The sequence below is a fragment of the Hypanus sabinus genome, chromosome 9 (genome assembly GCF_030144855.1).
Source record: "Hypanus sabinus isolate sHypSab1 chromosome 9, sHypSab1.hap1, whole genome shotgun sequence".
NCBI classification, from domain to species: domain Eukaryota; kingdom Metazoa; phylum Chordata; class Chondrichthyes; order Myliobatiformes; family Dasyatidae; genus Hypanus; species Hypanus sabinus.
Window position 1 is genome coordinate 107274393 of NC_082714.1, and position 25992 is coordinate 107300384.

At 40.5% G+C, this 25992-nt stretch overlaps 2 protein-coding genes across 3 annotated transcripts in view; both read left to right on the plus strand.

The window, feature by feature from the left end:
• vapb (VAMP (vesicle-associated membrane protein)-associated protein B and C) overlaps positions 1-25992 on the plus strand; it is a 76971-nt gene that overhangs the window by 11441 nt on the left and 39538 nt on the right. Inside the window, exons 2-3 of one of the 2 annotated variants that reach the window (XM_059980373.1) lie at positions 13863-13944; positions 15916-16068. In XM_059980373.1, the coding sequence (XP_059836356.1) occupies positions 13908-13944; positions 15916-16068 (190 nt within the window). In that variant the 5' untranslated portion in view covers positions 13863-13907. The remainder of the gene's footprint in view (positions 1-13862; positions 13945-15915; positions 16069-25992) is intronic. The other variant, XM_059980372.1, reaches the window with a different exon arrangement.
• On the plus strand, positions 1100-2073 carry LOC132398889 (uncharacterized). Its single transcript, XM_059978721.1, has 2 exons — positions 1100-1862; positions 1948-2073. Exon 1 carries the CDS (start codon positions 1256-1258, stop codon positions 1856-1858), a length of 603 nt encoding a protein of 200 aa, XP_059834704.1. The 5' UTR covers positions 1100-1255; the 3' UTR covers positions 1859-1862; positions 1948-2073.

Below are 25992 nucleotides of genomic sequence, written 5' to 3' on the forward strand. Positions count from 1 at the left end.
GAAGTAGCTTAGCTTGTGTTCCAACAGGTCTTTTTGAGTCCAGACATCATTATAACTTGGAATTAATCTCTGCTTGGGTACTGGCCTACAAAGTACCCGGGAAACCTTTAGGGAGCAGTGTGTTAGAAAGGCAGTGTCCATTATTAAGGACCTCCAGCACCCAGGGCATGCCCTTTTCTCACTGCTACCTTCAGGTAGGAGGTACAGAAGTCTGAAGGCACACATTCAGTGATTCAGGAACAGCTTCTTCCCCTCCGCCATCCAATTCCTAAATAGGCATTGAATCTTTGGACACTACCTCACTTTTTTTTAATATACAGTATTTCTGTTTTTTTTTACTTTTTTTTGTAATCTATTCAATGTACGTAATTGATTTACTTGTTTATTTATTATTCTATTTTGTTTATTTTTTCTCTGCTAGATTATGCATTTTATTGAACTGCTGCTAAGTTAACAAATTTCACGTCACGTGCCAGTGAAAATAAACCTGATTCTGATTCTGACTAAGACTATAATGTGCCCTGGAATTTAGTGATCCGTGGGGCCCAACATGAGCAGAACTGAAGCCATAGCTCCAATGATTGAGAATAACCTCTGTATATACTGATTATGCAATGATTTTTCCCTGTTCAGCTTTTTAAACTTCCCTTTCTCATGCTTCCATTCCCAACACTCACCATCTCACACTACCATAGAACTACAACAGATGCCGTTAACTCTGACACTTACAGCCATCTAGGACGGGGGTCGGCAACCTGCGGCTCCCGAGCCATTTGTGGCTCTTTCACCTCTGTGCTGCGGCTCCCTGTGGCTTTGGGAAATAATTGGTCAGTATTTAATTAAAATGTATTTTATGTTAGTTTGTTAGCTTTTGAAATGTAATTATGGTGATCTTGTACAACCTAAGTGTAGCGACACATTTCCTGCCACATCATAAAACGGCTCACAATTAGCCAGCATTCCGGCTAAGGGAGATAGCCTACGGGGGTTTGTGAGTACGCGTCTTTTGCAGCATCTGCGTCCATGGGGGCTGGGTTGAGGGAAGCTGAAAAGCAAGGCTGTTTAGTTCGAATAAAGCTATCTTTGACTGCAGTTTACTGACACCGCTACAACGTGTTTTTATCGCTGGCTGTCCAGACGGAAGGTGCTGAAACGCTTTGTCGCGTGTCTGGAAGAAGTGAAAACTTTCCTGGGCAGCAAAGGGCTCACCTTTCCTGAGCTGGAACAGCCAGAGTGGCTGGAAAAGCTACACTTCATGGTAGGCATGACAGCGCACCTGAACACGCTGAACACAGCTCTTCAGGGGAAAGGACGTACAGCCCTGCACATGTTGGAGGATGTTTTGGCATTCGAGCGCAAGTTGACAGTGCTTGCCAGAGATTTACAGAAAGGCACTTTGTCTCACTTCCCCAATTTGAGAGAGTTCAAACAAGGTCACGACATGATAATTTCGGAGTATTTACATTCTGCAATCATCGCAATGCAAACATCGTTTGGGAAACGCTTCTGTGAGTTCAGAGAGGAAAAAAACACATTATCCTTCCCGGTCACTCCCTTAAGCATCGATCCTTCCCTACTGAATACGACTGCATTGGCAGGTGTGAGTCAACCTGATCTTGAGATGGAACTGGCCGACATAGCCGACAAAGACATATGGGTGTCCAAGTTTAGACGCTTGACAGCAGACCTTGAAGATGTTGCCCGTCAGAAGGCCGTTCTTGCTCAGAAACACAAATGGAGTGATATTGAAAACCTCACAGATGACAGCTTGCGATCCTGTGTAAAGATGAAGGTGACATCATACAGCCCTGATGTGCAGACGCTGTGCGCTGAGGTCCAGGAGCAGAAATCCCATTAACCAAGTATGATAAATATTTTAATTGCCTATTATTTTACTCATATTCATATTTTTTCATTGTTCAGTGAAATAGTCCTTTCATTTTTCAGGATGACAGCTGGCTGACGTTATTTTTGGTTTGCTGCTGGCGGAAAATTTAAGTTCGGCGTTTTTCATAAATACAAGAAGGACTCAAATAGACATTGAATATTTTACTTAAAAGTAACTTTCAACCCAACGTCTTTTTTTCGGAGTTCAAAATGTTTTTGTTGCATGCAGAAATGTAATTTCGTTTTCTCTGCAGGAGTTCATCAATTTCATAAATGCAACACATTATAGTTTGTTTATACATAGCATAAAGGCAAAAAAAACGTTGTATGCAGTGTTATTTCATTTTAAATGTCAAACGGGTTTTGCGGCTCCCAGTGTTTTCTTTTCTGTGGGAAACGGGTCCAAGTGGCTCTTTCAGTGGTAAAGGTTGCTGACCCCTGATCTAGGACCTACAGCAGTCATCCAAGATGAAGCTGCAATTCACTTACATTTCCTACCAGTCTAGAATATTACATGGTGTCCACGGTGTAATCTCCATACATATTAGCTAACTGCTTTACAGAACACCTCCATTCAAAGGTTTCAACGGTATATTTAATGTCAGAGAAATGTATACAATATACATCCTGAAATTCTTTTTCTTCACAACCATCCACGAAAACAGAGGGGTGCCCCAAAGAATGAATGACAGCTAAATGTTGGAACCCCAAAGCCCCCTCCCACGCGTAAGCAGCAGTAAAGCAACAATCCCCCCTCCCCCCACCCACCAAGCACTCAAGCGTGCAGCGAAGCATCAATATGTTTAAAATCTTCTTACTCCTTTTCTGGTGAAGCCCACCACTGCAAGTTTGAACAGTTATTTTCCATCTAGGCATGATGTAGCAGCAGAGATTAGAACTGAATTCAATGGTTTCAGATTACTAGTTTTTCCTGATTGTGTCAGACCTAGTCAATTCACATATAAGGTCATGCACTTGTAACAATAGCATTATTCTCCTTCTGCTGTTGATACCTGATCTGATTATTTCCAGGATTCTGTTTTATTTCCTATTTCCAGCAATTCTGTGTTGTACATCTCCCTTTTCCACCAGCTGCCCTTGTGCATTCTTCTCTTCTTGCCTGCCTTAAAACAGATTAGCTATGTTGGCACCAGTGCAGTTGTCCTCTGACCAACCTTGATCTCCACCATTGGTCACTCTATCCCTCCCCCCTGCAACTTCAAACGGATTTAATTTTTCATATCTTTGTTCTAAAACATTAACTCTGTTTTTCTTTACATGTCCTTCTGAGCATTCAAATCATTTCTGTTTTTATTTCAGATTTCTAGTTACTGTTCTTTTAAATTTTCTGCATTGTCAGTCACTTACTCATGCTGTTTTCCCGTGACATTTTTGCAGCAGGTGTGACTACTCTGCAGTTGTAGGTTGTTAGCGCTGTAGTTATGTTATTAGCAGGGCTTATCCATCGTATTGAATACGCTTATTTCTTTATTATGTTGCGTGAGTCAAATTGGCTGAGTGTCTTAGTGGAACTTGGGTTTCAATGCACTGTCTTCAACCTGAAATTAAACTCTTCTCGTTCCTTAGGTGATGCTGCAATCACTGAGTGTTTCTTGTGTTTTCTGATTACATTTTAGACTTCCAGCATCTGCATTTTTACTTTTCATATGATGATCATTATTAATTGTGTGTGTATGTGTGTGTTTGGCAACTCTGTTTGAAAGTAGTTGTGCATGCTTCAGTCTTGTTATCTGTATTTGGGTGCCAGTGTTGTGTATGTAGATATTCTTGGAACCAATTTTCCTCTGCTGTTCATTCCTGGACGTAGTAAAACTGCAGAGCATTGATCTGATCTATTGGTTATGTTAATAACGCCACTGTTTTGCATCTATTGAGTAGGTGCAGTTACTTGCTATTAATGACAAAGCTAAGGGATATACCTGGTCGTGGAGTTACGAATTTGGATATAATTTAAATCTATTGTTGCTAATTGACAAAAAAATTTTGAATGCCTTGTTCTGTCTGAACTTTTAGATTGATTCCGAACATTCCCAATTAGCATAGCAGATATGCCACACAATTTAATAGAGGGTTGCTTCAGTGTGAAGAGACTCTTGTATCAACAAATACAAAGAATCACATCTTGCAGTCTGTGCCTTAGTAATCCCTGAATTTCCAACAGGAAATTGTGATAAACAGATATATTTGGGAGGGATGGACTTAGGAGTTCTTGGAACACAAAAATGCTAGAGGAACTCAGCAGACCAGGCTGCATCTGTGGAAAAGAGGACAGTTGATGTTTTGGGCCGAGACCCTTCGTCAGGACTAGAGAAGAAAAAGATGAGTAGATTTTAAAGGTGGAAGAAGGGGAGGGAGAAACACAAAGTGTTAAGTGAAGCCAGGAGGGGGAGGGGTGAAGTTGGTGAAAGAGAAGGGGGGGTCTGATAGGAGAGGTCAGAAAGCCATGGAAGAAAGAAAAGGGGGGAGGAGCACCAGAGGGAGGCGATGGGCAAGCAAGGAGATAAGGTGAGAGAGGGAAAAGGTGGGGGGGGGGGGGGAAGGGGTATTACTGGAAGTTTGAGAAATCAATGTTCATGCCTGCACAGAAGGAATATAAGGTGTTCCTCCAACCTGAATGTGACCTCATCGCGACAGTAGAGGAGGCCATGAATAAACATATTGGAATGCAAAGCGGAATTGAAATAGGTAGCCTCTGGGAGATCCTGCTTCTTCTGGCAGATACTCGGTGAAGCGGTCTCCCAATCTACGTTGGGTGTCACCGATATACAGGAGGCCATAACTGGGAACACCGGACACAGTATGTGACCCCAACAAACTCACAGGTGAAGTGTCTCCTCACCTGGATGGACTGTTTGGGGCCCTGAATGGTAGCCTCCAACCTGAAGGCATGAACATCAGTTTCTTGAACTTCTGGTAATGCTTCCTCTCCCTCCCCCCCACTACTCCCCATCCTCTTTTCCCCCTCTCACCTTGTCTACTCATCGCCTCCCTCTGGTGCTCCTCCCCCTCCCTTTCTTTCTTCCGTGGCCTTCTGTCCTCTTCTTTTAGATTCTCCTTCTCTAGCCCTGTATCTCTTTCACAAAGGAGGTTGGGAAGGCTTTAAACTAATATGGCAGGGGAGTGGGAACCCACACAGAAAAGAAGAGGGAAGTGATGCAGAGACCAAAGCTAGAGTTAGTGAAGAAAAAACTAAGAGCAGAGTGCATAAAAGTAAAAAGCAAAAGTCGCATTGGTCACTTAGATTCTAAAAGGACAATGAGTATAAGGGCACTTTATCTAATTGCCTGTAGTATAATTAGAAACAAGGTTAGTGAACTTGTGGCACAGATCAGTAACAAGGCATATGATTTAGTGGCCATTAAAGAAACCTGGTTGCAAGGTGGAGATGACTGGGAATTAAATATCCAAGGGTATCAGGTAATAAGGAAAGATAGGCAGGAAGGCAGAGGAGCTGGGGTGGCGCTGCTGATTAGGGATGAGATCAGGGGTATTGTGAGAGACAATATAAGATCTACGGAGCAGAATGTTGAGTCCATCTGGGTAGAGATTAAGGATAGTAAAGGGAAAAAAAAAATCACTGGTGGGTGTTGTCTATAGGCCACCTGATAAAAATATTGCAGAGGCGATTAACCAAAAAATAACTGAGGCTTGAAAGAACGGAATGGCAGTTGTCAAGGGGGATTTTAACTTCCACGTAGATTGGGTGAATCAAGTTGGTCAAGGAAATCTTGAGGATGACTTCATAGAATGCATTCGTGATGGCTTTCTTGAGCAGCATGTTAGTGAACCGACAAGGGAAAATGTTATCTTAAGTCTAGTCCTGTGCAATGAGGCAGGTAAGATTAATGATCTTGTAGTCGGGGATCCTCTTGGAAAGAGTGATCATAGTATGATTGAATTTCGCATACAGATGGAGGATGAAATAGATCTTAAAACTAGTTTTTTATGCTTGAACAAGGAAGACTACAACGGGATGAGGGAGGAGTTGGCTAATGTGGATTAGGAGCACAGGCTATTTGGTAGGGTAGTTGAGGAAGGGAATACTTTCAAAGAGATTTTTCAGTGCTCAACAGAAAAGTAAGGACAGTAAGTGTGGGGAGAGCCAGCCTTGGATAACTAAGGAAATAAAAGATAGTATCAAATTAAAAGCTCATGTGTACAAAGTTGCAAAGAGTAGTGGGAGACTGGAGGATTGGGAAAACTTTAAAAAACAATAAAGAACAACTAAACAAGAAATAAGAAAGGGGAAGATGGAGTATGAATGTAAATTAGCACAAAATATAAAAACATAACAAAAGTTTTTATAAATATATAAAGTGGAAGAGGGTGGCTAAAGTCAATATAGGTCCCTTGGAAGACAAGAAGGGGAAATTGATATTGGGTGATAAGGAAATGGCTGAGGCATTGAATGATTATTTTTTGTCGGTCTTCACAGTAGAGGACATGTCTAATATGCCAAAGAAGGATGGTATGGCCGAAATGGCAGGTGAGGACCTCAATAAAATTACTGTCACTAACGAGATAGTGATAAGCAAATTAGAGGGCCTGAAGGTAGATAAGTCCCCTGGTCCTGATGAGATGCATCCCAGGGTACTGAAGGAATTGGTGGAGGTTATAGTAGACGCATTGTAATCATTTATTAAAGCTCTCTAGACTCTGGGCAGGTCCTGGCGGATTGGAAGACAGCAAATGTCACACCACTTTTTAAAAAAGGATGTATGCAAAAAATGGCAACTATAGGTCAGTTAGCTTAACATCTGTAGTCGGGAAAATGCTTGAAGCTGTCATTAAGGAAGAAAAAGTGAAACATTTAGAAAGGAGTGGTTCCATTAGACAGACACAGTGTGGGTTCAGAAAGGGCAGGTCCTGTTTGACAAACTTACTGGACTTCTTTGAGGACATAATGAGTGCCCTGGACAGAGGGGAACAGGTGTATGTTGTGTACTTGGATTTCCAGAAGGCTTTTGATAAGGTGCTGCACAAGAGACTTAAAATAAGATACAGATGCATGGAGTTAGAGGAAGTGTATTGGCATGGGTAGTGTATTGGTTAACCAATAGAAGGCAGAGAGTTGGTATAAATGGGTGTTTCTCCAGTTGGCAGTCTGTGGTGAGTGGGGTGCTGCAGTGGTCAGTGCTGAGCCTGCAGCTGTTTACCATTGACACTGATGATTTGGAAGAGGGGACTGAGTGTAGTGTAGCAAAATTTGTTGATGACACTAAACTGAGTGGAAAAGCAAATTGGACAGAGGATGTGGAGAGTCTGCAGAGGGATATAGATAGGTTAAGTGAGTGGGCCAAGGTCTAGGAGATGGAATATAACATTGGTAGGTGCGAGATCATCCACTTTGGAAGGAATAATAGAAGAACAGATTATTATTTAAATGGTGAAAGATTGCTGCATTCTGTTGTGCAGAGGGTCTTGGGAGTGCTTGTGCATGAATCACAAAAAGTTGGCTTGCAGGTATAACAGGTTATTAAGAAGGCAAATGGAGTGTTGGCCTTCATTGCTAGAGGGATTGAACTCAAGAGCAGGGAGGTCATGCTGCAACTATACAGGGTACTGGTGAGGCAGCACCTGGACTACCATGTGCAGTTCTGGTCTCCATACTTATGGAAGGATATACTGGCTTTGGAGGCAGTGCAGAGGAATCCACCAGGTTGATTCCAGGGATGAAGGGGCTAACCTATGAGAGATTGAGTTGCCTGGGACAATACTCTCTGGAATTCAGAAGAATGAGAGAGGTTCTTATAGAAACATACAAACTTTTGAAAAGGATACATAAAATAATAGGGAAGTTGTTTCCATTGGTCGGTGAGACTAGAACTAGGGGACATTGTCTCAAGATTCGGGGGAGAAGATTTAGGATGGAGATGAAGAGAAACTGTTTTTCCCAGCGAGTGGTGAATATGTGGAATTCTCTGCCCATGGAAGCAGTTGAGGCTTCTTCATTAAATATATTTAAGATACAGTTAGATAGGTTTTTATATAGTAAGGGAATTGAGGGTTATGGGGAAAAGGCAGGTAGATGGAGCTGAGATTACGGACTGATCAGCCATGATCTTAATGGCGGGGCAGGCTCGATGGGCCAGATGGCCTCTCCTATTTCTTATGTTCTTATGCAAATCAACTTCCTAGCTCTTCATCTTTACCCCTCCCAGTTTTACCTATCGCCTTGTGTTTCTCCCTCGCCATCTCTCACTTTTTAAATCTACTTCTCATCATCTTATCCAGTTCTGCTGAAGGATCTCAGCTTGAAACATCGACTGTATTCTTTTCCACAGATGCTGCCAGAATTTTGTGTGTGTTGCTTGGATTTCCAGCATCCGCAGATTTTATCTTGTTTGTATTAGGAGGCTTTGGTGTTGGTTTGGAGCATCAGAGTTCAATTCCACTGACGTCTGTAAGGAGTTTGTGTGTTCTCCCTGTGGGTTTCCTCCCACAGTCCAAAGATGTACCCAGTTAATTGGTCATTGTAAATTGTACCATGATTAAGCTAGGGTTAAAATGAAAATTGCTGAATGGCATGGCTCGAAGGGTCAGAAAGACCTGTGCCATGCTGTATCTCAAAAATATATAAAGTAATGGCCTGCAAACTCTGCCAGAGCTGACGTGCGTCCGATTTTGTTTCGAACTTCAACCAGAATGGCTTGTTCACCCTTCTGTAGGTCGTGTCTGGGTCACCAGTCTTGAATGCTACAGATCTAGTCCTATGAATCTCCTGATTCCCACAACTTTTGTTTTAATATTGGGTGTGTTTGGTAAGTTGTCAAAAGCACACACTCATCCTCACAGGTTTTAATAAAGTTGGTGTCATTCAGATTTGAAAATGAGTCCCTGAATATTGCCCAGTCCACTAACTCAAAAACAGTTCTGTAAGCGCTCCTCTGCCTTCCTTTACCATACTTTCTTGGTCCTCATCAGTGGTACTACCGTCTTTAGTCTCTGCTATATTCTGGGAGTAGAAGTACAGCCAAGTGATTGGACTTTCCAAAGTGTGGATGTTAAGCATCCTTGATGTTTGTATAACAGTGATCAAGTGTGTTAGCTCCTCTGGTTCCATAGGTGAGATGTTGGTGGTAGTTCAGAGACAACTTCAAACTGGCCTGGTTGAAATGCCCCGCAATGATAGGAAAGGCATCCAGGTGTACAGCTTTGTAACTGCTGATTACAGTGCTCGGCTTCTCCAGAGCTTGTCTGATGTTGGCCTGAGTTGCAGTGTGCACCGCTACCAGGATGATGGAGAACTTGACCACCAGGTGTTATAGGTCGGGTAATCAGGACTGAGACAGAGCCACTACACCATGATGAGTTAATCGTAAAACGTACTTAACCTCCTCTACCTTGAAAAGGCTGAGCTGTCCTTTGCGGAGAATGGTGAAACTGCATCTGAAATGGTGCCAGCGAGAAATGTTTCTGTAAAGCAAAGTAACATCAATCCCTTTCGTTCCTCTGGTACAGCAGTCTTGCTCGGAGGTCTTTAATTTTATTTTCCAGAGACTATGTTTGTCCAGAGTGGTTGAAAGCTCTGAATTTCAATTTTAACTGCATCTGTGCTTCTGTTGTTTTAAAGGGACACTGCATTTGTGACCTGAGTCTGCAGTCTGGGATTCACTGGTTTTGAGGATCAGTAGATTTTTTAAACATCTTAAAACAATTACGCTTACTGGCTCAGAGTCCGATGTCAGAACGTCTTTCAAGAGAGTGAACCCTCGCAAGGCATCAGGCCCTGATGGTGTACCTGGCAGAACATTAAAAGTCTCTCCCATTCAACTGCTAGGAGTGGTCAAGGACATCTTTATTGATTACAATTCAGTATTCAACACAACTGTATCCTCAGTATTAATCAACATGCTCTAAAACTTGGGTCTCTGCAACTCCTTCTGCAATTAGATCCTTAACTTTCTCACTGGGAGACCACAGTCAGTGCAGATAGGTAATAACATCTCTTCAATGACAATCAACACTGGCGCACCTCAAGAATGCGTGCTTAGCTCACTGCTCTACTCTTGCTACATCCATGACTGTGTGGCTAGTTACAGTTCAAACACTATCTGAATCAGAATCAGGTTTATCATCACCAATTTGTAAACTTGTTGATGACACAACTATTGTTAACAGATTTCCAGATGGTCAAGGAGGTGTACAGGAGTATGATATTTCAGCTGGTTGTGTGGTATCACAGCTCAACATTGGTAAAACCAAGGAATTTATTGTGAACTTCAGGAAGGAGAAGTCAAGGGAACACATACCAATCCTCATTGATGGATCAGTAGTGGAAAGTGAGAACAGTTTAATGTTCCTGGGTGTCTAACCTGGGCCCAACATATTGATGCAGTACAAGGAAGTCACATCGGCAGCTATATTTCATTAGGAGTTGCTGGAGAATTGGATGTCATCAAAGACCCTGGTAAATTTCTGCAGATCTACCATGGAAAATATTCTAACTGGATGCATCAGCGTCTGGTATGGAGGAGCCACTGCATAGATTCAGAAAAAGCTGCAGAAAGTTGGAAGCTCACCCTGCTCCATCGCGGGCACTAGCCTCCACAGCATCGACATTTCAAAGGTGCTGCCTCAATAAGGCAGCACCTGTCATTAAAGACTCCCATTGTCCAGAAGATGTCCTCTTTTCATTGCCATCATTGAGGAGAAGGTATGGAGCCTGAAGAGGCACACTCTGTTTGAAGAACAGCTTCTTCCCTCCCGCCATCAGATTTCTGAATGAACAGTAAACCCATGTACACTTATCACAGATTTTTCTTTTTTACTGTATTTTTGCACTGCTTTTTTAGTATTATTGTAAATTTATAGATTTTTGCGTATTGCAATGTTCTGCTGCTGCAAAACAATGTATTTCATGACATATATCAGTGATATTAAACCTGATTTTGATTCTCATTTGTCCTGCTCCAGTTTAATAGTCTCCTGTAATGTCTGTGCTCTATAGTTGTCTAAAAACTTAATCAGTTGTGTTCATTGTTTTCCAACTTTTCTCCCTCTGAAAGGTCGATCATTTGGCCAGACTCATTACCCAACACCAGATACAGAACAGCCCCTTCTCTTGTTGAGCTATCGACATATTGATTTAAGAAATCCTTCTGTATGTACCTAAAATAAATTCTGCCCAATTTAATTGACTTGCACTAGAAGGTCCCAGTTTACTACTTTTATGGCCACAACCTATTGTTTTTCCACCTTTCCTTAATCCGCCTGCATATCTGTTTCTTGATGTCTCAGTGGCTATTAGTAGAGACCCATCAGAGTGATTGTACACTTATTTTTGAGTTCTACACATATAGACTCAGTGGATGAGCCTCCCATTATGTCCCCTCTGAGTGCAGCTCTGACATTGTCCATGATTGGTAGTGCAACAACCCCCCCCCCCCCCCACGCTTTTTTCTCCCTATCTATCTTTTCTAAAATATTAGAAGGCTGGGACATTATGTACTCATTCCTGTCCAGAACATCATAGTTCCCTGTACACGCACTTCAAACTAGTCTTCCTATCGTATCTATTGCTGTGCTCCTGCCTGTTTTTACTGGCCCTTTCTACTTTCTGCTGCATCCCTCCACTTTCTAACCTGATGCTCTGGTTCCATCCCCCTGCCAAACTAGTTTAAATGCTCCTGAGTAGCACTAATGAACCTCCCGGCCAAGATTTTGTTTCCTCTCCAGTTTAGGTGCAACCTGTCCCTCTTATACAGGTCACCCCTGCCTCAGAAGAGTTTCAATGATTCAAGAACCTGAAACCTTGCCCCCTGCACCAGTTCCTCAGCCACTCATTAATGTGCGCTATCAACGTATTCCTGCCCTGACCAGCACCAGGCACTGGAGATTATCCAGAGGTTACTGCCTTGGAGGTCCTGGCCTTAAGCCTCTTTCCTAACTCCCTGTGATCTCTGCACAACACTTCTTTCCCCTTTCTGCCTATGTTATGAGTGTCATTGTGCAACATAACCTCTGGCTGCTCACTCACAGTCGTGAGACTAAGGATATACAGGTAATTAAAAAAACGTAACCTGCTCTTACCTGTGTGCCATCTCCCTGAAACCTTCGTGTTTTACACTCACCTAAGTCACTTCCTAGAATCTTCTCGCTGAACTTGTTATACCTTTGGCTTCAACTTCTCAGGCCCTATTTCCACAGTCAAAACAAATGATAAAGAGTGACTCACCACCTTTATCCTCTGCCTGTTGAGTGAAAGCCTGACGATTCACCGGTCGACTCATGCTATGGCTGCTCCTGCAATGGCCGTTCTGCTTACAGCTCGCTTCTTCTCATTGGCACAAGAAGTAAAATTCACTTGACCAGACTTGTTCTTTTCAAATAGCTCCCACCCTGCAACAATGTTACTCTCTCACTTGCTATTTCAAAGTATGAGCCACTTCTGATGCGACTTGTTCTTTTCAAATTTCTGTCATCTTCTTGCACATTCCATGGGGGTACAAGAATGACTGACTTCCTGTTCACTAGTGCTGGCCTGACCTAACCTAAGACAGAACTCTCCCACTTGCACAAAGAAAGTGCCCCTCTTATATACCCTTTAAAACCTCTTACACTGTTACTTTCCCATCTGCATCCCCCTTATCTCTTACCACCTTCAGCTCAAAGGAACCTGTTGTTCACCACTTTCCACTATTACAACTGCAGACTTGTACTCCCTTGGCTTTCTCAAACATTGTTGTGGACTGGTTCTTGCACTTTCACAAAACAATCCCACTCCACATTTCATCTTACAGACTTCCATTTTATTTTAGCATTCACCAAGGAGGGATGACATTTAAGTCTTACAGTTGCTTTTAAAATCTTGTCACCATTCCTGGAAGTGTCTGTAAATGTACTCGCGCTAATGTCATATACATTAAAACACAACGTCTTTAAAATAAAATGAGATGGAAATTTGGAGTAAGGTAATAAGTAAGAAATTCAAGTTGGTGTGGGCTTCATTATTTTAGAAAAAAGCAACATCTGTGAAACCACCTAATAATGAAGTATCTGCTTGCCTTTGTACTGCATTCACTACATTGTGATGACAACCATTTGGCTTCTAAATATAGTTCTATGTGCACTAGGATGTCAGAGAGGAAATGACTAATTATGTGGCATCTCTTGTATGCATACAGTGCATCCTCGTGACTTTATAACCTTTTTGACCCCACAATTTATTGGCCTTTGTGTGGTGGCATTTGTCATTATCACTTTCCTCTGATGAAGGGTGTCCTGCCTGAAACTTTCTGTCTGCTGATCAGCTGCTGTTGCAGAGTGTTTCCAGTAATTTTTAATCTTACCTACAGCTTGTAGTAGAAGTTGGATAGTTGAAGTGCATTTTGCCTTCCTGGATGTGCAATTATGCTGCCAATTTTGATTGTATTGTTACAGACCTATTTATACAAAAATAGAACAGCGCATAGGGAAGCTACTGTGCTCATGTTTTTATGCATAAGCCCGCATATATGCACGGATGGACTGACTGTATTTACAACAATTTCTTTCCTTGTATCAGCATTCCAGCATTTTGTGTATGTGAGCAACCTAGGTCTCCACTTATCACAAATACTCCCTTCGTTATCTTCTCTCCACCCACTCTGTGGCTTGATTTTCACTTGCAACAAAAAGATCTAGAGGAACTTAACAGGCGAGGCAGCATCTAGGGAGGGAAATGGATATTCAAAATTTCTAGTGTAGCTTCCAAATCCAATAAAGGGACAAGTATATGAAATGTTGACTGCTTTTCTTTCCATAGATTTACCTGATCTATTTTTCTGGCATCTTCTGTTTTTTTTTTCATTTCATCTGCAGTGTTTTGCTGTTTTACCCTATGTACATTCTCTAACTGTTCCAGTCAGAGATGGGAGGTTGATTTAAAACTGACTGATACAGGATGAGCTCTGTAATTAGTTATAAAATTCACAAGCATATGTGAGTGTCCCTAATGTGCTTAATGATTATAGGGGAGCCTTGCCTCTGATCCAAGTGTTTGCCTGGGAGTGAACCACATGCATGCATCTGTGTCAGACTCTTCTCTCCCAGCAGGTAAAATTTCAATGCTTATCTTAGAGGGTTGTTTCTTTGCTCATATATTTAAATTAGCATTGGTAAGTTTCTTTAGCACTTAAAGTATTTAATCCATTTTCGCTGGCGCTGAATTCGTACTGATGGGGAAAATCTAAATCTATCCCCTGCATTGCATCCCAAAGTCAGGATGGTACCTGTTAGCAGATTTATTCTGTAATAACGCCTCAGCTTTATATGATAATTTTAAAATCTGCTGGTAAGTTAAAGTTTTATTAGTATTTGCAGTCTCAGTCTCTCCCTAAGAAAAATAGGACTGATTTGCCTTTTATAATATCCTAAATTGTGCTTAATTTCATCTGTAACCAGAAACAGACAGCCTAGTAGTTCTTTCTGTACTGATTTAATGATTGTGTGATGGAATGTGCTTAATGCTTTGGCTATCAGATTGATGTATTTTTCCTGTAGGAAACTGTTCACTCTTCTGATGGAGAGACAGAGTTGGGTTGGTGATGGTGGCAAAGATGATGGTAACAAGAGCTATGGAGAATTTTCCTTATTGCAAGCAAAGGACCTTTGAACCTGCTTTGATTTCATCAGTCATTGCTGATCCTCCATTTTAGTGCTACTTTCTAGCAGTGTCACCATATTCCTTGCTTTCTTTAATACCCAGAAACTTAGTTGATCCCTGTTTTGAATGAATACCAGGGTGGACAATTTCAGAGTTTCATCATGCTTTTGAATAAAGTAATTTTTCTTCATCTCAGTTCTAAACAGCCAGGCCTTATTCTCAAACTATACTTTCTGGCCCTGGATTCATCAGTCAAATTAAATCATCTTCCTGAATCTAACCTGTTGCATTTGGTAAGTTTTGATAGGTTTTCTCTCATTCTTCTAAACTTCAGAGAATACAGCCCTAATCTACTCAAATCTCTCTTCATACAGTAAAGCTGCCATCCATGGAATGAACCTAGTAAAATGTAATTTTGCCAATGATACTAGATGATGAAATTAGGAATTGTGAGAATACCAAGAGGCTTCATAAGTTAAAGCAACTTGGGGTGGGAGGGGAATAAAACAAATAATATGGATAAATGAATCTTTTTGTTGAAAAAGTTGGTATTTTATTGAAATTGTGTTAAATTGGATGTTTTCATGTGCAAAGAGACATCAGTGTTCTTGTACACCATTCACTGGAGGCAAGAATGCAGGAAAAGTGAACAACCAAGGCAAAAGTCTTATTGGACTTGGGGGGAATTTGCATGCAGGAGCAACTATGTTATGTTTCAGTTATACAGTTGAGTCTTTTATTTTAAGACAATCCCAGTGAATACTTGGGAAATTAACATTCCCCTATTTTTATCACATCTTTGATTTCTGTTTACATGTCTGTTCTTCCCTGTGGGTGGTGTGCAGAGTACTCCCAGCAAAGTGATATTAGCCTTTTTATTTCTAATCTTCACCTATATCATCCCATGAGGAGCCTTCTAGGGTATCCTTCATTAATATTGGAGTAGTGCGTTCTTGACAATATAATGCCACATCCTCTTGCATCCCTCTGTCCCTATTGGTGGCTATTGGTGTTTCGCAAAATTGAGGATCTTCAATTATTTTTAATTACTGAAGAGATAAAACAGCTTTCACCTCCATAAAGCATAAAATTGGTATCATTAGCAATTTAAGCAATGATAATCGTCTACAATATATGAATCCCTAGCATATTAGTCAATTTCAAATTTTATGTTCTACATTTCCTCCATAAGCTTTCATTCGTTTAATTGTGATCACAATTTTGCACACGTTCTCCCTGCAGTTTAAAACCAAAAAATATTCCGGTCATATTTATAACAATTTGAATTTATTTTAAAGGGACTGCCAAGTTAGAGGTACACATTATGATCACGTGTCAAGGGAAAACTGATTGAATGGTTAATAGCTGAATGCTAACACTATTAAACCATTTAAGTTTTAACCATCTTGTTTTGGTTACAGGACCTTTCACTGATGTTGTTACTACGAACTTGAAACTGAGTAACCCATCAGATAAAAATGTATGTTTTAAAGTGAAGACTACAGCTCCACGTAGATATTGTGTGAGGCCTAACAGTGGAGTTATTGATGCAGGAACTTCAATTAATGTATCAGGTATGGCATGTTGCAGTTTTATATTGTAAATTTGTTTGTGGATGTCCATTGCCTAAGTATTGTCTTAATTTTGTTCTTGCATAGCTTAACTTGAATATGAATGGCTAAAAAAATCAATGTTGGAATCTTGAGTGTTTGGACATGAGTTTTGGAGGTGGCATGGGTTATGGCTGAGGAAAGGTCAGACTTTGTGTTAATCTGTGTGGAGTTTCTCATTGATTCAATTAGATTTCTTCTACTGTGAATGTAAGAAAATGAATCTCAGGAAAGTATATGGTGACATATACGTAGATAATTTACTTTGAATGTTAAACTTTGAAGGGGGTAATTCTGGTTTTTAAAACAGTAATGAAATTGACAGCTCATCTCAGGAATGTTGTGAACTTCATGCTGGTATGTAATTGTAGATGTGTCTTATTTTTTAACTTTAGTTATTTAAAGTCAATGTATTTTAGATTTTTTTTGGGGGGAGTGGTTTCCTATCAGTATATGATCTGATTTAGTTAATTTTGACTGAAATATTTTAAAAGGCTTGCAGTTGTGAAAACAGAGGAGACAGTTTTATTTCGGATCCTGTTCCCAAGCTATTGCTGAAATTTCCCTTCAAGTACCTGCGTCCTCTGGGGAATTCTCTTCAGACTGAAGTTTCCTGATTAATTCCTCTGATTTCCAGGATATTCCTTATGATTTCAAGATTTTCCAGGCAAGCACCCACAAAAAGGCAAACAAAAATGGATTTCATTAGCTTGTGCTACATGGTATTTAATTGTATTATATGATTTCACCAAACACTTTATTTCACTTGTATTTTAAATGAACAAGAGTATAAGAGTAATGTGGTAGGTGTGTTAGCTTATAACCAGCTCTTCAGAAAATGTACCTTTCAGTTGTCTGAATTGAATATCTATGAAGTACTTGTCTTAAAAATCCAATTAATTAGTTTTTCGGTAAGAGAGTCAACTAACTGTACATGATCAAGCCCACAGACAACTAACCCACACCAAATTCTTTTTTGATTTAAATTTTAATTGCTCATTAAAAAGTTATTTTGGTGAAGGCACCCCATATAACTTATTCTCCAGAAAATGTCCTCTGTAAACAAAATTAATCTATTCAAGCTGATGTGAAAACAAAGAAAAATCTAAAGATTATGGCTTAGATTATCTATACTTAATGTCTGAATTTCCTCTAGAACTCCCTCTGAGAACTCAGAGCAAAAGGCACTCTGTTGACTGAAAACTGCACACATGGGGACTACCTTGCCTGTCAATTTTTGATGTTAAATGATAGAAGGAACCAGCACCAGCATGGTTCATTTTCACTCCTGTGTATTTCACATAATTTTACAAAACAATGGGAAGGGAATGTTTCTCTGATGGCCCAATCTAATTTGCTGTGTAACAATATTAAGATTATTGCTGATGGAACCCCAAGGACTTTCATTTTCTCTAGTGGTGTTGATTTTTGTTTTGGTGTAGGGTTTTCATGAACTATCTGTTGGGTGAATGTACGTAAATAATATATGCATCTTATAGTTAGTGATCTCCACAGAGCAATAAATTTGGAACCTGCTCTCTATTGCATTTTGTGTAAGGAAACTCCTTACTTGAACTAGAAGTGAATGTTCTACAAATCACTTCAGTGTTGAGAACTCTGCTGCCTTCATGTTCTAAGAATATGTAGTAAAAATAAAGCTAAATAAAACCTTATAAAACTATTCAGCCCCCAATCCTTTGGTCACATAAATGAGTATTACAACCAAGGATTTTGATCAATGTAACTAAGAATTTTTATTTGTGATTCATGTGCTCCTTTTTTTCCACAGTATAGCCCAAAATAAGTGAAAATTATAAAACATGAAAACTAAAAATCCAATAACTGAAATGTCAGCAATTCATAAGTATTCATCCCCTTGCCTTAGTACTTAATTGAAACATGTCTCACACCTATTACAGCCAGTAGTCTTTTTTGATAACTCATTTGCTTTGCACAACATGATGGAGCAAGTTTTACCCACTCCTCCTTGCAAAATTGCTCAAGCTGATTGGAGAGTGAGGGTGGACAACAATCTTGAGGTCTTGCCAGAAAAGTTTGATTGGGTTAAGGTCAGGTCTCTGAACCACTCAAGGACATCAGTTTTCTTCATTTGAACCACTCCTTGGTTGTTCTAGCAGTGTGCTTTAAGTTGTTGTCTTACGGACAGATGAAGTTCCTCCCCACTTTAAGCTTTCTGGTAGAGGTTAGCAGGTTTTTATCCAGGATCTCTCTGTAGTTAGCAGCATTCATCTTCCATCAATCCTCACCAGTTTTCCCATCCCTGCTGCTGAAAACCATCCCCATAGCATGATGCTGCATCCACCATACTTTACAGTAGGGATGGTGTTATCTGGCTGATATGTAGTATTAGATTTAAAGTTGCGTTTTAATCTCATTCAACCACAAGACCTTTCTTCCATGTCTTTATAGTATCTTCTAAGTGATGCTATGCAAAGTCTTTTGATGGGTAAGAATATATTTTTTTTTTAATTGGGGCTTCTTCCTGGCTACTCTTCCATAAATGACCATTATAGTTGCCTCTCTTACAAGTGTCATTCTTCTCTGGTGACTAACTTTAGGGGGACAGCCTGACCTAGACAATGTGGCTGTGTTTTCACATTTTCTCCACTTTTTCGTGATAGACTGCACTGGGCTCTGTTCAGTGCCTTTTAGATGGTCTTGTACCCTTGCATAGATTATCATTTCCCTGACTTGTATTGAATGCTCTTTTGTATTCATTTTCATTTGGTCTGTTGAAAATCCACCATACTGTTGGACTTTACAGAGAGACAGGGTATTATTCCTATAAATTCATTAAAATAAAGGTAGTCCTCCAATTCACTACATACATATTAACAAATTGGTGAGGTGGTGAGGCAATATGTATATTGTACCTGAGGAAGATTCCCATTGTAATTACAAAGGGGATGAATACATTTTCAGCCTCTCAATTTTGGTTTTTAATTTTTAGTAAATTGTTGACTGGTATTGGAATATTTCTTTTAATGTGACATGATGCACAATGTTTTGTAGATTAGCTCACAAAATCCTACTTCAAGGTATTTTAACTCTAGAAAATGAGAGTAAAATGTGAAAATAGTTGTGGGGACATATGAAGATGTGCAATTGGAAGGCAGGGATAGATCAGATTCATCAAACCTGCTTTTGCAATAGATGTGAGAAAAATATATTCCTACTTATCCACTTTCTTCCCTCCTGTTCCTTCTACTCTACTTTCTCTCCATGGTCAAACTAGGTAATTTCTAAAATAAAAAATGGATAAAGAAAGTTAAATGACAATGAGAAAAAAGTTCTAAGTATTTTACATTTGGAATCTGTGGGCTCAAAGATCCAGGTCATTGCATGCACCAGTTGTTCTCTGCTTAGAAAATGGTTTTCTTTATGATGCAATTTCTGCTTCAGTCAGGTATCCATCTAGCTTCATCTCAAAGACAGCGAATTGGCATCCTGTTAATAGGAAAGGTATTCCAAGGAGTTGCATTGGTGGAAGAACAGAGGAATCTTGAGGTCTAGGTCCATAGATCCCTCTATGCACAAGTTGAAGGGGTGATTTAAAAAATAACGGCGAATGGTGGCCTTCATTAGTCACGAGGTTGAACTTAAGAGCCATGAGGTAGAGTTGCAGCACTATAAAGCACTGGTTAGACCACACTTGGTGTTTGTTTCTGGTCTCGTTATAGGAAGAATGCAGAGGAGGTTTATTAGGATGCTGCCTAGATTAGTGAACATGTCTGGTTAGGGCTTTTCTGTATGAAATGAAGGAAAATGAGAGGTGACTTGATAGAGGTGTATATAAGAAACATAGAATGGACAGCAGTATCTTTCTCCTAAGGCAGTGAGTGCTAATCTGACAGGACATACTTATAAGGTGATTGGGTGAAAGTCATGGAAGGCACTGCTGTGTGTGGTGATAAAGACAGATACTTTAGAGTTACTTAAAGCTCTTAGGCACATAGATGAAAGAGAAATGGAGGGTTACTTAGGAGGGAAGGGTTAGATTGATCTTTGAGTATGTTAAATGATCAGTACATCATTGGGCCAGCGCCTGTGTTGTACTTTTCTATGTTCTAGTTCTTTCCTTTGAAAACTAAGTTAAAGTGCCTGTACTAGGTGCTGGTGAAGCCAGAAAAAAGAAGGTAATAGATTTTAACACGTGGCAAAAGAGATTGTGCAGGAGGGAGGGCTTCATATTTTTAGATCAATGGGCTCTCTTCCCATTGTGGGAAGGTGGGACCTGTTATAGACAGGGCGGTTTGCACCTGAACTGGAAGGGTCTAATACCCTTGCGGGAAGGTTTGCTAGTGCTTTGGGGTGGGTTAAACTAGAGTTGCAGGGGGATGGGAACCAGAATGCCAGAGCAGATAATGGAGTGGTTGTGGAGAAAGATAAAGTTAGGAATTGAAAGATCGAACAGGGTAGGAGTTGTGTATATTTCAATGCAAGAAAAGGTGAATGAGCTTAGGACATGGATCAGCACGCGGAGTTATGACATTGTAGCCACTAGTGAGACTTGGTTGCAGGATGGGCAGGACTGGCAGTTTAATATTCTGGAGTTCTGTTGTTTTAGACATGAAAGAGTGGGAGAGATTAAAGAGGGAGGGATGGCATTTCCAGTCAGGGAAAATGTGACAGTGCTCACATAGGACAGAGCTTATCTAGTGATACTACATGGGTGGACCTGAAGAATCAGAAATGGATGACAATGTTAATGGGATGATATTATAGACCATCCAATAGTCTGTGAGAATTAGAGGAGCTAATTTGTAGAGAGGTCGTAGACTGTTGCAAGAAGTACAATGTTGTGATATTAGGTGATTTTAACTTCCTACATATTGACTGGGACTACTGTACAGTAAAAGGGCTGGATGGATAGAGTTTGTCAAATATGTCAGGAAAAGTGTCCTTAATTGATATATAGAGATCCCAGTTAGAGACAGTGTGATATTAGATCTCCTGTTAGGGAATGAGACATGGCAAGTGACTGAAATTTGTGTAGGGGAACTTTTGGATCTATTGATCATAATGCCATTGGCTTCAAGGTACTTGTGATGAAGGAGTAGTCAGATCCTCAAATTGGTGAAAGGCCAGTTTTGCTGGTGTCAGAAAGGATCTGATAGGTGTGGATTGGGACAGGTTGATTTCTGGCAAAGATGTGCTTGGAAGTGTGAGACCTTCGAAATTAAAATTTTGAGAGTACAGAGTTTCCATGTTCCTGTCAGAATAAAAGGCAGGGGTGCAAACTTTAGGATACCCTGGTTTTCAAGAGATATTGAAACCCTGGTTAAAAAGAGGAATGAAATCCTTAGCAAGTAGGAACAAATGAAGTTTTTGAGTATAAGAAATGCAAAAGAACGAAGAAATCAGGAGGGCTAAAAGAACACATGAGGTTTCTGTAGCAGACAAGGTGAAGAAGAATTCCAAGGGTGTATTAAGAGCAAGAGGAAAAATTGGTCCTTTTGAAGATCAGAATGGTCTTCTTTGCATGCAGTCAAACAAGATGGAGGAGATCTTAAGTGGATTTCTTGTATCTGTATTTATTCAGGAGATGGACATAGAATCTAGAAGTGAAACAAAACAGTGGTGAGGTCATGGACCCTACACAGATTACAGAGGAGGTGGTTTTTGCTGCCCTGAGGCAAATTAAGGTGGATAAATCCCTAGGGCTTGAAAAGATGTTCCTGTAGCAATGGATGATGTGTCAGTATATTGACGGATAGCTAATGTTCTTTCATTGTTTCAGAAAGGCTCTAGGAATAACTTGGGAAATTATAGGCTGGTAAGTCTGATATTGGAAAGTATTCTAAGGAACCAAATGTACAAGTATTTGGATAGTCAGGGACTGATGCATATATTTGGATGCTCATTCAATACCATCATCCCCTCAAAATTAATCAAGAAGCTCCAAGACTTTGGTCTCAATACCTTGTGCAATTGGATCCTGGGTTTCCTCACTTACAGACGCCAGTCGGTACAAAGGTTCAGAAAAGGGTCAAAGGTTCATTTATTATCAAAGTATGCAATTTGAAATTCTTATTCTCAGGGTAGCCATGAAATCAAGAAAGAAGAAAGGCAGCATGATCATCAAAAATCCTCCCTACCCGCACAAAAAAGGTATAAGTACATCAACCCCAAATGGCAAAACAACTCCTCTATGATCTCCATTAGCACAGGTACACCACAAGGCTGTGTGCTTAGCCTCCTGCTGTACTTGCTTTACACTTACGACTGTGTGGCTAAGCTCAGCTCCAATGCCATATTCAAGATTGCTGGCAACACTGTTGTCATAGGCCAAATCAAAGGAGGTGATGAATCAACATATAGGAGGGAGATTGAAAATCTGGCTGAGTGGTGCCATAACAACAGCCTCTGAATGTCAGCAAGACTAAGGAACTGATTATTGACTTCAGTAGAAGGAAACCAGAGGTCTAACAGCCTTTCCTCATTGGAGGATCAGAGGTGGAAAGGGTCAGCAACATTAAATTCCTCAGTGTTATTATTTTGGAGGACCTGTCCTGGGCTCAGCACGCAAGTAGATTTCTGAAGAAAGCATGACAGCGCCTCTACTTTCCTAGGAGTTTGTGGAGATTTGGCATGATATCTAAAACTTTGATAAATGTCTGTAGATGTGTGGTGAAGAGTATATTGAATGGATGCATTACAGCCTGGCATGGAAACACTAATGCTCTTGAATGGAAAATCCTACGAAATGTGGATATGGTCCAGTCCATAAAGAGTAAAGACCTCCCCACTATTGAGCATATCTACATGAAACACTGAAATGCAGCATCCATCGTCAAGGACCCCCACAGCCCAGGACATGCTCTCTTCTCACTGCTGCCATCAGGAGCTTCAGGACCTGTGCACACAGATTCAGGAACAGTTACTGTCTCTCACCCATCCGACTCTTGAACCAAAAGGGACAACTTCACTTGCCCCATCATTGAAATACTCCCATGACCAGTGTCCCATGAAAGTGTTCACTTTCAAGAACACTTCATCTCATGTTCTCTTTATTTATTATTATTATTTATTTATTTTTGTATTTGCACTTTCTGTTGTCTTCTGCACATTGGTTGATCGCCCAAGATAAGTAGCCTTTCATTGATTTTGTGATGGTTATTATTCGGTACATTTATTGAGTATGCCCACAAGAAAATGAATCTTGGTTGTATATGGTGGCACATATGTACTTTGAACTTTGATTTATGGATAATCAGCATGGCTTGTGTGTGGTAAGTCATATCAGCCAATCTTATAAAGCTTTTTGAGGAAGTTACCTAGAAAGTCAATAAAGACGAGGCAGAGGATGTTGTCTACATGGACTTTAGTGAGGTCTTCAAGGTCCTGCATGGGAGGTTGTTTAAAAAGGTTCATTCTCTTGGCATTCAGGATGAGGTAGTGAATTGGATTAGACATTGGCTTTGCGGGAGGAGCCTGAGAGTGGTAATGGATAGTTGCCTTCTATCTGGAGGCCTGTGACTAGTGGCATGCCACAGAGATCAGTGCTGGTCTGTTTGCAGGTGACACCAAGATTGGGGGTGTAGTGGACAGTAAGGAAGGCTGTTAAAACTTGCAGCTGGAAAAATAGGCTGAAAAATGACAGATGGGATTTAATACAAATGTGTGTGGGTGTGCACTTCGGGAGGATAAACCAGGGCAGTACTTACACGGTGAGTGGTAGGGCAGTATGGTAGAACAGAGAGTCTGGGAATATAGATCTATAATTCCCTGAAAGTGGTGTCACAGACAGATAGGGTCCTAAACACTTTTTGTTACTTGACCATAAATCGAAGTATTGAGTACAGGGATTGGGGATGTTATGTTAAAGCTGTATAAGATGTTGGCGAGGCCTAATTTGGAGTATTGTGTGCAGCTCTGGTCACATACCTAGAGGAAATGTATCAATAAAATTGAAAAAAAGCAGTGAAAATTTACAAGGATGTTGCCAGGACCTGACGACCTGAGTTAGAGGGGAAAAAGTGGAAAAGGTTGAGACTTCTATTCCCTAGAGCTTAAGAGAATCGTAGGATATTTGATAGAGTTACACAGAATTATGAGGGGTGTAGATAGAATAAGTGTAAGCAGGCTTTTTGCACTAAGGGTGAAGCTATAACTGGAGGTCATTGGGTTAAGGGTGAAAGATGAAATGTTTAAGGGCATCTTCATTTAGAGGGGTGGTGAGAATGGGATGAGCTGCCAATGGAAGTGGTGGATTTCAACATTTAAGAGTAATTTAGATAGATACATGGATGGGAAGGGTATGGAGCACTTTGGTCTGGTTTCAGGTTGATGGGAGTTGGCAAATTTGCAAATTTGCCATGGGCTAGTTGTGCTGAAGGGCCTATTTCAGTGCTGTAGTATTCTATGACTCGATAACTAACAGTGTGAGGATGTATTCTCAACACGAATGCCTCCCAGCGTGGAATCTGAATGCTCATTCAGTGTCTAGTGAGTGTTATATCAGCTGATAACATAGGAACAAATGAAAATAGGAACAGTTGTAGGCTACCAGAACCCTCATGGGGAGGAGATTGCTTTGAAAATTTAAAATGATTCTCTTTAATGTTTTACTTACACAAATAACTTGGGCAAATCTCCACTATTCTTGTGTCATTTAATTGGCAAAAAGGCTTCTGTTTAACATTTTGTCAAAATGATGTAACTGTAATCAAAACTGAATAGAACCATTCAGTGATGTAACAAACGAGTGTCGGCTGAAGTTAGCATTAGTGCAACTTTGTACCCCTGGTGGGAGAGGATCTGAAGTTCACAGCAGATGTGCCAGTGAAACTGCGGTGTGGATGTTCAAGGCTTCAAGTTCTCCAACATTTAAACAGCTTGCTTATTCTTTTATCTGAGAGTAACAGAGTTGCTTGTCTTGTTACTTACTATGTAGCCAGGGCTGTTCGGTCCATTGGGTCCTTATCAGCTAACAACAAAACAATGCCATCAGCTTCAGATAGTTTCGCTTGTGCTCAAGGTTTAATCATTTTGCCACCAATGGATAACCTACCAGCACATGTTGTGGAGGGGAAGCAAGAGTGTTCAATATTTTGGGCAATTAATGAAAGGAATTTCATAACTAAGTAGAGCAGAGGTGAAATAGATGTTTATTTAGAAAAACATGTTTCCAATAACCTGGATTCCATATTCTCATATTCACTGTCCACAAAAATACAGTGAATTAGTGTGTATAAAGGCTGATATATACTTGTGCGTACAGGCTACGCTGTAGCCCTAATTTTCACTTCTGCATTGCTGTACGCTGTAGCGAGCATGCGTTGGTATGCTCCAAAACGCTAGTTGGTGGTGGGGTTTCTATGCCACAATGTTGAGTTTCTTTGGGAGAGACATGGATGAGGAAATGCATTTCAAACATTTTCGCATGTCAGCAGGCAGATTTGGTTCATCTATTTTGCATCGGAGTACAGACATGGCGGAGAAGAAGCAACCGGAAATGCGTAAGAGGAAATGCGATGCTACCAAGCGGACCAATCGCAGTTGTTGCAGTCTGCATTGCCGCGTCGCGTGAGTTAATTTTTTGGGGAGGTGCACGTCACCTTACAGCGTAGGGTACACGGTACCTACGGCGTAGATGTGATGCACAAGTATAATCAGCCTTAAAGTATAATTATGCACACTCTTTGGCATTTTAGGTTGAGTGTTAATACATGTACAGGAAAAAACATATGAGCACTTTGTGCAAAATATTGTCAGTGTGAAGAACTTGGATCAGCAGGTATTAGCATGGGTTTCAAAACCATAGGTTGCTCTCACCAGCAGGGACTATTAGTTAAAGGCAGATTTTCATTTTGAGTCTTCCAGATGCTCTACATTCCAAAGACATACAGCATAGTAGTTACTTGG